The sequence below is a fragment of the Amphiprion ocellaris genome, chromosome 6 (genome assembly GCF_022539595.1).
Source record: "Amphiprion ocellaris isolate individual 3 ecotype Okinawa chromosome 6, ASM2253959v1, whole genome shotgun sequence".
NCBI lineage: Eukaryota > Metazoa > Chordata > Actinopteri > Pomacentridae > Amphiprion > Amphiprion ocellaris.
Window position 1 is genome coordinate 1,935,950 of NC_072771.1, and position 15,753 is coordinate 1,951,702.

General features: G+C 30.7%; 1 protein-coding gene across 1 annotated transcript in view; it reads left to right on the top strand.

The window, feature by feature from the left end:
* The window catches only part of snx2 (sorting nexin 2), a 37,758-nt gene extending 22,459 nt beyond the window's left edge, over nt 1-15,299 (top strand). The window contains exons 12-15 of the mRNA XM_055011554.1: nt 2,153-2,296; nt 11,197-11,277; nt 11,359-11,430; nt 12,535-15,299. Of these exons, the coding sequence (XP_054867529.1) occupies nt 2,153-2,296; nt 11,197-11,277; nt 11,359-11,430; nt 12,535-12,585 (348 nt within the window). The 3' untranslated portion in view covers nt 12,586-15,299. The remainder of the gene's footprint in view (nt 1-2,152; nt 2,297-11,196; nt 11,278-11,358; nt 11,431-12,534) is intronic.
* Nucleotides 15,300-15,753: the final 454 nt, after the last annotated feature.

Genomic DNA, 15,753 nt, shown 5'->3' on the forward strand with positions numbered 1-15,753 from the left:
ATTACAACTTTTTTAACAACTTTATATGACATAAACTACTAAAACTTTTGCAACATACAATACTGTTTTTTCTGACGTACCAAACTATGACTTTTTAAACAACTTTTTACGACACAGTGCACTACAACATTTTTGGTGGCTTTTTTATGACATACTATGACTTTTTTGACAACTCTTTCATGACATGGTACTGTTATTTTTTATGACATGCTATATTACGACTATAACGACTTTTTATGAACTAGGCTACTCCAAAGTATTAATGACTTTTTATGACATGCTATTCTGCGACTTTTTAAACAACTTTTTTTTATGACATATGATACTATGTTTTTTCTGTGACATACTATACTAGGACTTTTTTTAAAACAACGTTTTAATAACGTACTATGACTTTTTAAGCAACTTTTTACAACACAGTATACTACAACTTTTTTGGTGACTTTTTTATGACACGACTTTTTTAATGACTTTTTGATTAATTATGATACTATGATTTCTTTTTAATCACATGCTATATTTACAAATTTTTATGACATAGGCCACTTCCACTTTTCTGACATACTATATTACGACTGTAACAACTTTTTATGACATAAGCTACTAAGACTTTTTAGCGACTTTTTATGATATACTATGCTACAACTTTTTTAATTACTTTTTTATGACATATGATACTATGTTTTTTATGACATACTATACTTCAACTTTTTAATAACTTACTGAACTATGACTTTTTAAGCAACTTTATACAATGTAGTGTACTACAACTTTTTTGATGATTTTTTTTATGGCATACGACTTTTTAACAACTTTTTCATGACATATGATACTGACTTTTTTATGACATCCTAAACTAAGACTTGAACAACTTTGTATGGCGTACCATATTACGACCATAACGCCTTTTTATGACATAGGCTACTACAACGTATTGACTTTTTATGACATGCTATTCTGTGACTTTTTAAATGACTTTTTTTGTGACATGATACTATGTTTTTTCTGTGACATACTATGTTTGGACTTTTTAATGTATTTAACTATAACTTTTTAAGCAACTTTTTATGACATAGTAAACTACAACTTTTTTGATGACTTTTTTATGACATACTATTACTTTTTAACCACTTTTTTTAAACTTACTAAACTATGCTTTTTTAAACAACTTTTTCCGACATAGTATACTAAAACTTTTTGGATGACTTTTATGACATACTACGACTTTTTAAATGACTTTTTCATGACATATGATACCATAACTTTTTTGTGACATACCATATTGTGTTTCTGTGACATACTAAACTATGACTTTTTTAATGACTTTTTTTGTGATATGCTAAACTAAGACTTTTTAAACAACCTTTTATAAATTACACGCATAAGACAGGCAACAACAAAAAATGTGCAAAAATATCAAAACAAAGAATCACCACCTGTAAGATGTTGAATGTAAATAAAGATATTTCAGTTCCTTATCTTGATGATAAGAACATTATTCATTGTTGGATAATTTATGTTTATTCTGTAATTTCCAAGTTTCTGGGTTATTTACATGGTCTTTGTGTGTTATTTAAACGTTTCTGTGTTATTTAAACATTGTTTCTGTGTTATTTAAACGTTGTTTCTGTGTTATTTAAATGTTTCTGTGTTATTTAAACATTGTGTTTTTTAAACATTATTTAAACATTGTTTCTGTGTTATTTAAACATTGTGCAATTTAAACGTTGTTTCTGTGTTATTTAAACAATGTGTGTTATTTAAACATTGTTTGTGTATTGTTTAAACATTGTTTCTGTGTTATTTAAATGTTGTTTGTGTGTTATTTAAACATTGTGTGTTATTTAAACATTGTTTGTGTGATATTTAAATGTTGTTTGTGTTATTTAAACATTGTTTGTGTGTTATTTAAATGTTGTTTGTGTGTTGTTTAAACATTGTTTCTGTGTTGTTTAAACGTTTCTGTGTTATTTAAATGTTGTTTCTGTGTTTTTTAAACGCTGTTTGTGTGTTCAGGGAGTACTTGATGCTTGTGTGTTATTTGAACGTTATTTCAGCGTTATTTAAACGTTGTTTGTGTGTTGTTTAAACGTTGTTTGTGTGTTATTTAAACGTTATTTCAGTGTTATTTAAATGTTGTTTGTGTGTTCAGGGAGTGTTTGAGCACCGGATGAAGACGTGGCAGAAGTGGCAGGACAGTCAGATGCTGCTGCAGAAGAAACGAGAAGCTGAAGCCAAACTTCAGTTCACCAACAAACCTGACAAACTGCAGCAGGCCAAAGACGAGATCAAGGAGGTGAGAAATGCTGGATAGAACCCGACCAGAACCAGATAGAACTGGACCAGAACCAGATAGAACCTGACCAGAACCAGATAGAACCCAACCACAACCAGATAGAACTGGACCAGAACCAGATAGAACCTGACCAGAACCAGATAGAACCCAACCACAACCAGATAGAACTGGACCAGAACCAGGTAGAACCCGACCAGAACCAGATAGAACCCGACCAGAACCAGACAGAACCGGACCAGAACCAGATAGAACCCAACCAGAACCAGATAGAACTAGACCAGAACCAGAGCGATTCTCATCAGCAGCAACAGAAGATTTAATCTCAGTTTTAGATCCAGTATCTTCTCTATAATATTGTGTTTTCTAATGATGGTCAGCCGTTAACATCTACCTGGTTACATTTCTTCTCCAGATATCATTCAGCGGCTTTAAGTTGAACACAGAAACATTATTTCAGGTCAAATCTCAAATGTTAGCCATAATTAAAGTGTTATTTATGAAATTTCAGCTTCATTGATCAAATCCTTTCTGAGATCTGAAGGAAAGTTGCAGAACTTCACACATCGCAAAACACATAAAAAATATACTAGATTTAAAAAACTAAAAAATATGAAAAGAATGTATCAGAATAGAACTCCCTTATTAGCTAATTCCACTTTATTTAGGTTATATTTACTGTTGTAGGTTTTAGGAAGCTGTGACGTTGCTTGTTTTTTGGTTTTTTTTGCAATCATCTTTCAATCATGAAGTTATTTTCTGGAGTCTTGTTTTGCCGTGGAACTTTTCACAGTAATACTGCTGGGTCTTAGCCTGAATATTTATATTAGTAAACTTCAGGTCCATAGTCTAGAGTACTGTTGGGTGTTAGACTTCATTATTATATTAGTTAGATTAAGTTCCGTAATTTACATTACTCTGTTCTCTTAGCCTGAATATGTATATTAATCAGGTAATAATACTGCCAGGTCTTAGCCTTATTTTTAATTAAGTTTCATTATTTTTAAATCTGTAGAGTCTTAGCCCTAAAATCTATAAAATCTAACAGATAAAATCTATTATGTTAAATTTCTTTATTTATAATAATCTATAGGTTTAGCTTTAATATTTATATTACTTAGATCCATAATTAATAATGCTGTAGGTCTTAGCCTTAATATTTATGTTAGTCAGGTTAAGCTGTATTATGTATAATACTCTATAGTCTGAACCCTAATATTTATATGAGTTAGTTTAAGTTCCATTATTTATGATACTCTACAATCTTAGCCTTAATATTTACATTAGTCAGGTTAAGTACTGTAGGTCTTAGTCTTAATATTCATAAGAGTTAGATTAAGTTTTGTCATTTATAATACTCTATAGTCTTAGCCTTAAAATTTCAATTGGCCAGTTAAGTTCCATGATTTCTAATAGTGTTGTGTCTTAGCATATTTATTAATATGACTTAGGCTAAGTTTGGTAATTTATTTTACTCTATAGTCTTAGCTTTAATATTATTATTAGTTAATTGATTAATTAAAACTAATAATCCGATTCTACGGTCGTTGCCTTAATATTTATACTACTTACGTTAAGCTCCATTATTTATAATACTCTACAGTCTTAACCTTAATATTTACATTAGTCAGGTTAAGTTCCATTATTTGTATTACTGTAGGGTCTTAATCTTAATATTCATATTAGTTAGGTTAAGCTCCATATATTTATAATACTCTATAGTCTTTACATTAATATTTACATTAATTAGGTTAAGCTCCATTGTTTATAATATTTAATAATGTTAACGTTAATATTTATATTAGTTAGGTTAAGCTCCATATTTTATATAACTCTATAGTTTAAACGTTAATATTCATATTAGTCAGATTAAGCTGCAAATATTTATAATATTTAATAATGTTAACTTTATTATTTATATTAGTCAGGTTAAGCTGCAGATATTTATAATATTTAATAATGTTAACTTTAATATTTATACTAGTTAGGTTAAGTTCCATAATTTATAATACTATAGGGTCTTAGTGTTAATATTTATATTAGTTAGGTTAAGCTCCATAATTTACATAACTCTATAATTTAAACCTTAATATTTACATTAGTCAGGCTAAGCTCCAGATATTTATAATACTCTATAGTATTTATATTAACATTTATATTTTATATTAGTTAGGTTAAGCTCCATAATTTATATAACTCTATAGTTTAAAAACTTTAATATTGATATTCGTCAGATTAAGCTGCAGATATTTATAATATTTAATAGTGTTAACTTTAATATTTATATTAGTCAGGTTAAGCTGCAGATATTTTCTGGCCCTGAATCTGTAAAAATTAATAATTAATCCTCAGGTTTAATCCACTCTGGGTAATAATCCACGTTGATCTCCTCCCGTCTCTGTGTTTTCTGTCGGCGTGTCTGCTCAGGTAAAACAAACACTCCCTTCACAGTTCACTCAAGTGAAAACTTTCTTTTTTCCCACTTCACTCGAACTCAGCATGACCAACAGAAAAGTACTTTATTAGGGTCTGTTGAAGCTGTCACCCACAAATTCTCCTGTCAGGATCCGCCTGGTCGAGGCGTTCGCTCAGGCCCAGCGGCCGCCGGAGGAGGGGAGGTTAGGGGGAAGTTTGGGGGAGATCAGGGGGAGGCAGCTGTCAGAAGCGGCAGACGAGGACAGATCGCAGTAGAGTTACAACCAGCATTTATTCGGAGCCGACGAGAGTTTTTGCCGCCTGTCAGGAGTCGGGTTTTTGGTTCTCGCCTTGACAACAGAAAACAGAAAACAGACTTTTTTTTCTGAAAACCAGTTTTACTTCATGCTGCTGCAGAGGAGACACATTTATGGACCACACACTCATTTTAAAAACACAAACCTAAAAAATATTTCTTTTATAGAAATCCAGGTAATAAAGTGTATTTTTGAGGAGTCAAAACTTTGGTCTAAATTTATCAGGCTAATCTCTATATTTAATATTACTCTAGGGTCTTAGCCTTATTATTTATATTAGGTTAAATTCTAAAGTTTATAAGTCTGAGTGATCTTAGCTATAATATTGAATTAGTCAAGTTAATCTCTATAATTAATACTTTCAGGTCTTAGCATTAATATTTATTTGTTAGGTTAAGTTCCATAATTACTAATAATGTCGTGTCTTAGCCCTGTTATTTAAATTAATCAGGTTAGGTTCCACATCTATTAATAATGTAAGGTCTTAACCCTAATATTTCAATTAGTTAGGTCAATCCCTGGAATTTATAATACTGTACGGCCTTAGCCTTATATTTATATTAGTTAATATGATTTATCATACTTTAGAGTTTTAGCTATAATATTCAATTACTCAGGTTAATCTCCGTAATTAATAATGCTGTAGGGACTTAACCTTAATGTTTATATTAGTTAGGTTAATCTCCGTAATTAGTAATAATGTAGAGTCTTAGTCTTATTATTTAAATTCGTCAGGCTAATCTCTATATTTAATATTACTGTTGGACCTTAGCCTTATGTTTACGTTAGTCAGGTTAAGTTCTGCAGTTGATTTAAGTCTGAGTGATCTTAGCTATAATACTGAGTTAGTCAGGTTAAGTTCTCTATTAATAATACTAACAGGTATTAGCATTAATATTTAAGTTAGGTTAAGAGCCATAATTACTAATAATGCAAGGTCTTAGCCTTAATATTTAAATTCATTAGGTCAATCCCTGGAATTTATAATACTGTATGGCCTTAGCCTTATATTTATATTGGTTAGGTTAAGTTCCTACTTTTATAATGCTTCAGAGTCTTGCCTATGATTTAAAATTATTTAGGTTAATCTCCATAATTATTAATAATGTAGTGTCTTAGTCTTATTATTTAAATTAGTCATGTGAAGTTCCATAATTTATAACACTATATGGTCTTAGTCTTAATATCTGCATTAGTTAGGTTAAGCTCCATAATAATACGGCAGTGTCTTAGCCTTATTATTTACATTAGTTAGGTGAAGTTCCGTAATTTATAACACTATAGGGGCTTAGTCTTAATATCTATATTAGTTAGGTTAAGCTTGATAATTAATAATACGGCAGTGTCTTAGCATTATTATTTACATTAGTAAGGTGAAGCAATTTGTAAATCTAGGTGGTCTTAGCTATAATATTAAATTAGTCAGGTTAATCTCCATAATTAATAATGCTATTGGGTCTTAGCCTTAATATTTAAATTAGCTAGGTCAATCTCCAGAACGTATAATACTGTACGGGCTTATCCTTATAGTTATATTAGTTAGATTACATTTGATAATTAATCATACTTCAGAGCATTGCCTATGATATTAAATTAGTTAATGAATATTACTGTAGTGTCTTAGCCTTAATATTTACATTACTTAGGTTAAAGTCCACAATGTGTAATAGTGTAGTTTCTATTTATATTAGTTATATCCATAGTTATTAATACCATGTGGTCTTAGCTATATTTTTTTATATTTAGTTAGGTTAAGTTCAATAATTTATAATACTGTCAAGTCTTAGCCTTATTATTTACATTAGTTGGGTTATTTTCTGTAATCAATAATAATGTTTGGTCCTAGCCTTAATTTTTATACTACTTACATTAAGTTCAGTATATTATAGAACTCTAGGGTCTTAGCCTTAGTATTACTATTATTCAGGTTAAGTTCCATAATTAATAATACTGTAGTGGTCTTGACTGTAATATCCAATAAATTAGGTTAAGTTTATAATTAATATTACTGTATGGGCTTAGCCTTCGTATTTATATTATTCAGGTTCAGTAGGATTTTAGGTATTTGTGAATTAGTGAGATTATTATTATATAAATATCATAGACTTTTTTAGAAAATACACCTTTATATGACAAAAAAAATTTATAATTAAGTTGTTTTTCCAGCCTTCACTCATATTTGAGAAATGTTTGACATGCATCATTTTTTTTTCATGATATCAAGTCTAATTACCGAAAAAAAAGGAATAAAAGAATGACTGACAGTTATTTCCTTACAGAGAAATACAGAAAGTTAAATTAAAAACACAAAAAGCAGAGATCAGGAGGTTTAAAAGGCTTCAGTCCTGATTTCTGCTGTTTATCTCAGTAAGATTTAAATATAATGAAGCCAAAATGACTAAAAACTTGTTTTTTTTTAAATTGGTTTGAATTAGACTTTTTACTCTGTGGTGACCAGTTAATTTAAATTTTTGGGCGTTTTTTATCTTTGAAATGTTAAATTTACTCTAAACTCAAACCTCATGACTTTAATTTTCCATTTAATGTTATGTTTTTGTGCATTTTTGTCCACATTAGTTGTTTGATTTGACTAAAACTTCTTTTAAATGTCACTGTGAGAAACTGAACATGAAGAATATGAATAATTATATTTATTTAAGGCTGTAGTTCTCCTGTTATTTCTATAAAAATCCTCTCATTTGAGGCTTCTTTGGTCACAGTGATGCATTAGTGTCAGATTATGAGTCCATACTTCCCCCTGTGGGCCACAAACTGAAACTACAGCCAAAACTCTGCTGCTGCTGGAATCAAAATGTTCCCAAAAATCACAGAAAACTTGTCAATGAATCAATTTATTTCACTTTGTGTTCATTTTGCATTAGTTTTTATAATTAAATCTCCTTGAATCTGCATCAGATTGACTTTTTCTTTATTTATTTGACTCAAACTCTCAAATCAAACCTTAAATTCCTTTGAATTCTGTAATTTACAGTTTTTTAAGGTGGATTGTGAGATTTTTTTAACACTCAAACATACAAGAATGCATGAATAAATGTAAGAATTTTTCATTTTTGTGGAGCAGAAAATAGCCTTTAGAGGAAAACTGTTCAAACACACACTTATTATTATTTTATTACGCAAATAAATAATACATTTGAAAATTACTGCATTAGTTTCAGACAAACATTTACATTTATTGGGTTTCTCTGTTTAATTTTATTGGATTTTCAAATTCATTTTTCCGAAAAAGTGGCTAAATTTGTATTATATGTGATATTTTAGAGCTTTAATGTTAATATTTATTGAAATAATTTATAATAGAGGGTTTTCACTTAATTTTTAAAATAAATTGACTAAATTTGTATTCTATATGATGTTTTAGAGCTTTAACATTAATATTTAGTGAGATAAATGTATATAATATGTAGTATTTTAGATTCTTAACTTCAGTATTTTAAGTTGTGAGGTAAATTTGTAATTTATTTCATATATTCTATAAATAACAGTAAATAAAAGACAGATTTTATGCATATATTGGTAAATATCTCATCCCAAAATAACCAAGTAGTGTTTTCTGACTTTTAATCTTTGCTAAGTAAACAGCTAAAGTATTAACTAGTCCACATAGCTATTAGTGTTATATTATTTTGTAAGTGAATAATAAATTAGACATTTGAAGGGAACTTTTAGGTTTTATCTACGTTTTAACGCATTAGATTCACACAAATATTCACATTTCTTGGGTTTCTCTTTGTAATTTTATAGGATTTTCACCATAATTTTTAAAATAAAATGGCTAAATTTGCATTCTGGAATATATATTAGGACCTTAACATTAATATTTAGTGTACTAATATATTGTAAATTTTTATCTTTAATATTTTGAGGTAAATTTCTCATGCTATTCTTTTTTCCCTACTGGAAAGTGCTGCATCTGTTGTTTTTACATGTAAATAACAGTAAATAAAAGTCAGATTTATACATTTATCTGTAGGTATCTCATCCTAAAATAGTATTTTCTGACTTTTAATTCATTCCTAAACCTTGGTTCTACTTCCAGAACGTCTTGAGCTGCTGGTTTATTGTCAGATATTTCAGTTTCCAGGGAGGTTTTCTTTCCTTTCTTTGCTCTTCAGTGTTTCTGGATCTTCCTCTTTGGTTTCTGGAAGCTCTGAGCGTTTCTTGTTTTTTTCCAGCCTCTTAACTTTTGTTGCGTTTTTTTCCCGCCATGCCTTCCTTCAACCAGGAGATTGAGGAGGTAGGACCTGTCCGTCTGTCCGTCTGCCTGCTTCACTCCTTCAGCTCTCATGTTTAGCATCACAGTTCCTCATGTTTTTGTTTACTTGTTTGTTTATTTTATTGGTTTGGTTTTAATGTTTTTTTGAGTTGCAGTGCAGAAGCCAAACCGCCACATGAACTAGTTTGTCTGTGGAGCTGAAATCTTTTTACGTTTGGGGATAAATTCTTATTACTGGGACCACATTTTTAAATTTAAAACTCTAATAAGAGACAAACTCTTTCATGTGGCACCTTGGATCATGTAGTTCAAAGATTCCCAACCAGACGATTTCTACCTCAGGAGGCACTTTTAATTACAACTAGATTAAAATAAAGAAAGCAAATCTGTACGGAGTATCAGTGGCTAAGTACATTAAAACAAAAAAACAGCCCACTGAGGCTAAAGAGATGGCTAAAATAGTAGTTAGCAAAAAGTAATGGACCGAATTATATTAAAAAGATGATAAATAAACAGTACAAATTCACAGATAAATGGTTGAAAACAATCTATAAAAGTCATTAATAATAATAAAAAGTCATAGATGCATCATAATACTAAGTAGTTAGCAAAACATACTTTAAATGGTTAGCTAAAAGTAATAAATGTTTAAAGAAATGTATTAAAAGGTCAACGAAAAACAATAAAGAGCACAAATAATGATTGGAAGATGAAGTAAAAGAAATATGAAGCTAAAATAAATGATTAGAAGGTTAGCTAATAGCAATGAACACCTGAAATAGTAAATACAGGATTAGTTAAAAGTAATAAACATCTAAAATAGTAAGTAAATGATCAGCTAACAGTAATAAGTAGTTAAAATATTAAAAATGTTAAATAAAATATTAGCTAAAAGTAATAAACAGCTAAAGTACTGACTAAAAGTTAGCTAAAGGTAATAAACAGCTAAAGTACTGACTAAAATATTAGCTAAAAGTAATAAACAGCTAAATAATGATAAAATGATTAGCTGAAATTAAAAAATGCCAAACATATTTGTTAAAGCAGTTAAATAACTAGTTCAATAAAAGATTAAATTGGCAATAAAAACATAGCAAAAGCTAAAGGACAAAGGACTGAAAATGACAGCTAAAAGTGAGAAATAGCAAAAGGTAACAGATAAAGGTTAAATTTATATGATGTACCTACAGTGAACGATTAAAAGGTTAACTGAAAGTCACACATAGCTAAAATATTGCTTTAAAGTTAGCAAAATTTAGTAAATAGTTGAAAAATGGATTAAATGTTTAGCTAGAAATAATAAAAACTTCCACCACGATGAAAATTAGCCATGGTTTGCGTGAGGTAAAAAGCTAGCTAAAGCTAATACATAGTTGTTTTTTTTAAAAATGACAGTAAAATATGGTAAAAATATGAGCTTTTGTGTAATAAACATGTTTAGTCATCAGTTTAAAATCAGATTATAGTAACATATTTGCATTATTTACAGGCCTGTGAGGTACGGAAGACAAAAAATGTTGGGAATCATTTGATCAAAGTGTTTATTTGCATCCATGATATTAAAGAGCATTCATTAATTTGTTTTTATCCATTACAGCTTCATATTATTAAATCTCATCATTATTTAACCAGCTGTTTGTTGTGTTAGTTGAGTAAAAATCAATAACTTTAATGAATAATAATAATAAATAACCTTCATCTAAACCGCAGAAAACTGAACTAAGCTCCTAATTATCAACAGCAGCCCTCAAACTACAGCTATATATCTAAGATTAGTTTGAAACGTGTGAAACTGACACTTAAAAGTCCAGTTTAAGACTTTAATCTTAGAATTTATTCATACAAATATCCAACAACAAGTTTCCTCGAGTCGCAAAATGCAGAATTAGTCGAAAATCTAATAAAATATTTTCTTCCCTTTGTGTGTTATTCAGTTGGAGGGAAAAGTCCAACAAGGCGAAAGAGACTTTGAGCAAATCTCCAAAACCATCCGCAAAGAAGTCAGCCGGTTCGAGGTGAGAAGGAATAAACTCTTTAACTATTGTCTATGTGTGAGCTTTTATTTTGAAAGTCTGTCTTTAATTTTTTTTCAACAGAAAGAGCGAGTGAAGGACTTTAAAACGATCATCGTCAAATACCTGGAGTCGCTGGTTCTGACACAACAGCAGGTAAACCTACACTTTTATTGTTATTAATAACAATGATAACAGTTAATATGGATAAATATGACATAAATACAGCAGATTAGACTGTTGGTCAAATTTTCACACAAAGCGTACAAAATTATTCTTGAAAAATCCAATTTTATACAATGACAGCTAAAATTAAATCATTTATTCCACTGAAATTGAGTTTATTTTATGTTTGAGTCTAGATTTTTAACTTAAATAGCTTTAACTTAAATTAAGACAAATGCCCATTTTATGTTTGTGGTTTTCTACACTAAAATAAATAAATAAATGAAAATCTATGGCTAGTCTCTTTTAAAAACTTTTAAAATGCAACTTGGAACACAATTACCGTTCAATTAAATCTAAATTACAGGATTTCTTCAAAATATATGTAAAAAAAAAATCCACGTTTTATATGCAAATTAAACCAAAAAACATTAGCCCCAGCTTACTAAAGGTGAATAATGTCTTGTTTTAGTTTAATAGTCACGTGAAATTTGGGAATAATTCATATATAATACACACATTTTAATGTTTATTGTTTGTTTAGCATCAAAGAGAACTTTTCTATTTCCTTATAATTGAAATTAACATTTTTCTGACTTTCTGAATTCAAATGGAAAAGTTCATTTTAAATGGTACAGACTACAGTAAAAAGATATTTTAAACTGAAATGTTACTTTTGGCAGGAATTGTGCATTTTCAAATATAAAAATTGGCTTGAAGGAAATTAGAAAATTGGATGTTTAATGATTTAATTTTAATCCTGGCACCCACCGACTTCCGTACATTCTGATGGAATTTACAGGATTTTTCAGATTTAAAATTTTTTTTTAAATCCACCTTTTACATGCTAATTGAACCAAAACACATTAGTGGCAGCTTATATAAACATGAAAATTGACTTTAAAGAATATAGAATTGAACGTTCAATGGGTTGGTTTTAATCCTGGCATCCGCAGGCTTCCGTACATTCAAATGGAATTAACAGGATTTCTTCAACTTTAAAAAACATCCACATTTTATGTGTAAATTGAATCAAGATACATTAGTGTCAGCTCAGTAAAAAGAGAATAATGTTGTTTTCTTTGTCTCCTGCAGCTGATTAAATACTGGGAGGCCTTCCTACCCGAGGCCAAGGCCATCTCTTAGACTCCACGGTCCGACCGGCTCCGGTTTAAACTACACTACCCACGATGCACCTGCTCTCCCAGCTCTCCCTCCTGCTCCTGTTTAATCACAGAGTCAAGAAAAGAAGTGTGGCGGCGAACCAAGTGACTTTTCTGCAGTAAAACAACAAGAAAAAAAAAATTCATCGTCTTTTTTTTCTGAACTCTGCTGCATTCATGTAAAAAAAAAAAATCAACAGAATCTGAATTCTTATGTGGATTTTTTTCTTTTAAATCTGAAACCTGCAGTGAGTTTTGTTTTCCGGACAGTGAATGCAGCACGAGTTCTACAGCTCTGGTGGTGGCTTCTAATGAGGCGTCGGTTTCTACGTTCACGACTTATTTATCTGTTCCATCACCGGACACGACGGGAAACGGGTATTTGAAGGAATCTCACTCTGAATGTGTGTATCCGAGGTTATTTTTTAACAAAATAATCTCAAATTTGCTAAGAAAAAGATTGAAATCAACACTTTTAGTTAAAAAAAAAAAAAAAGACTTTTTCTTCCTCTTTAGTTTGCTGTTTGGAAGTACGGAAGCTCAGTTCGACCACAAAGAACAAAAAAACAGAAACGATGAAAAGTTAGAGATGAAAAAACACATATTGTAAGCAATTATAAGGAAAAGAATTACAGCAAAATCAAAAATTTCAATTTGTAAATTGTAAAAAGTTCAAAATTTGGATGTACAGAAGCTAATTTTGACCACAAAGAAAAGAAAGCAGAAAAGATATGAAGTTAGAAATGACAAGAAATATGCTTTAAGGAGTTGCAAGAAAAAGAATTACAGTAAAATCAAAAATTACAATCTGTAAGTTGTGGAAAAAGTTCTAAATTCAGACAAATGTGTGGTTTATGGGCCTTTTCATCGCCAATTTTCACTTCAAAAATAACGTTTCTATTCTAAAATAATTAAGAGAGCAAGATTTATCAACATGTTTTTAGAATTAAGCATATCTTTAAAATACTTTGATTGTATCCCACTGCCTTCTTCTGCTAATAAAGCTCAAAAGTGAGCTGTAAATTAAGAATAATTTAACATTTACAAGCAGTAAATAAACAGCTAATAATAAAAAAAAAAACAATTGAGCAAATAATCAAATAACTGATCATAAAAGCCACCATATATTACAGCCATTACAGTGTTTTAAATGGTTTATGAAGTGATTTTGTTGCCACAATCCATATTTTACTTTTTTTTTTAACTTAAAATGGATAGAAAAAATATTTGTCTTTTCTGACTTTTCCTTCTTCTTTTCCTGGCGTGAATGAGCTTCCATACTGTCCTAAACACTACAGTTCCCATGATCCAACGAACCCAACACACCTGTAACTCCGCCCAGCACCAGGATGACAGTCCTCCCTGATTGGATGCTTTGTGCTGCAGTGTTTTCTGGGAGTTGTAGTTTTCTCCTAACGTTTTGCTTTTTCTGGTGATTTTGTTGCTTGAAACCAGGAATGTGAAACAAACAGAACCGCTCTGCTTCATCAGCCGCTGGTTTTATCCACTTCTACTCAGCAGGTCGATTAAAACGGGAGTTTATCCACTAAAAACCTGAAAATAAAACCACTAAATCACAACATGTGAGACGTGAAACCGATCCGGAGTCGAGATGAAGGACGACCGACCGCTTCCTTCGCTTTGTGTCTTGTGTCTTGTGTCTTGTTCTTCCTGTCACCTGCTCACCTTGCGACCTCACTTCCTGTCACGCCGTGTGGTGTTTTTGTTGCTGTATGATCGCAAGTGAAGGCAACGTTTTCTGTTTCTGTTAACAGTTTAACCGATAAATCCAACAATGGAGCTGTGTTCAGTTTAGCTTTTAATCTGTAGCATCGTTGGTTCTTTCCCCAAAAAACTCATTTTTCTGCCTTAAAAAAAAAGTCCAAAAAAAATCTACAAAATCAGCTGCAGAGGAAACTGTGATGTTTAGAATTTTTTCGTTTACCAGGAGAAACAAAGCAGCTTGTTAGCATATTTAGTTTGTTAGCACCTTTACATCATTGGCATCTTTAGCTAGTTGGTGTCTTTAGCTGGTTAGCATCTTTAGCTCGCGATGCTATGAGCTGCTCCAGGTTCAGCTCCAGGTTCAGCTCCAAGTTCAGCTCCAGGTTCAGCTCCAGGTTCAGTTCCATGTTCAGCTCCATGTTCAGCTCCAGGTTCAGCTCCAGGTTCAGCTCCAGGTTCAGCTCCAGGTTCAGCTCCAGGTTCAGCTCCAGGTTTAGCTCCAGGTTTAGCTCCAGGTGTGGTGGAAGTGAAGGTTCGTCAGGTAACAGCGTCCATCCGGAGATCAGCCTCTGACTGTGATGAATATTTTTCTGTCCATTTCTCTCGTTGATTTAATTTTTGTTGAATTTAAAACTCGTTTCTTTATCAGAATAAAATCACAGAATCCATCACAGAAGCTACGAATTGGACGTTTTTGATTGAAACTGGAACTATTTTAGATTTTTACGTTCTTATTTTTCTCATCCTGAGTCTTAAATCATAAATCCGTGCCGATCGCTTTCTTTTTTTATCTCTTTAATTCCATTTTTTGTGTTTTGCCGCTGAATGAAGTGCAATGGTTGGTTTGATTATTTTTATTTCGCAGATGATGAACTGCTTTATCTGAGGAAATTTTTTTAACTTTTGATGTGACATTCCTGCAACGGCAGAGCAGAAGTTTCCGTTCTTTAATAAAGGAAAGTATCTCATCCACGGCTGGACTCAGCTTCAGTTATTTACCCCAGGATTGATGTTCGGTAGGTTGGAGATAAACAAATAAAAAATAATAATAATGAAGCTGTGTGGAGAGAAGTATGAACTGCTAGCAGCTGAACCTGGATTTAGATCTGAATTTGAGTTGGTCAAGTTGAATAATTCTAATAAAACATTGAATTTGAATTTCAAAACCCAAATAATTTAAAATGTCACATAAATCTCATATATTGAACTTTGAGATCTCAACATAAATAAGTTCAATAAAAATGCTATTTAAATCTCATATATTGAACTTTGAGATCTCAACATAAATAAGTTCAATAAAAATGCTATTTAAATCTCATTAGTTAAACTTGAATTTCTCAGTGTAATTTTAAAAAGATAATTTAAATCTCATAAATTGAACTTGAATTTCTCAAAACAAATAAAAATTTTACTTAAATTGCACAAA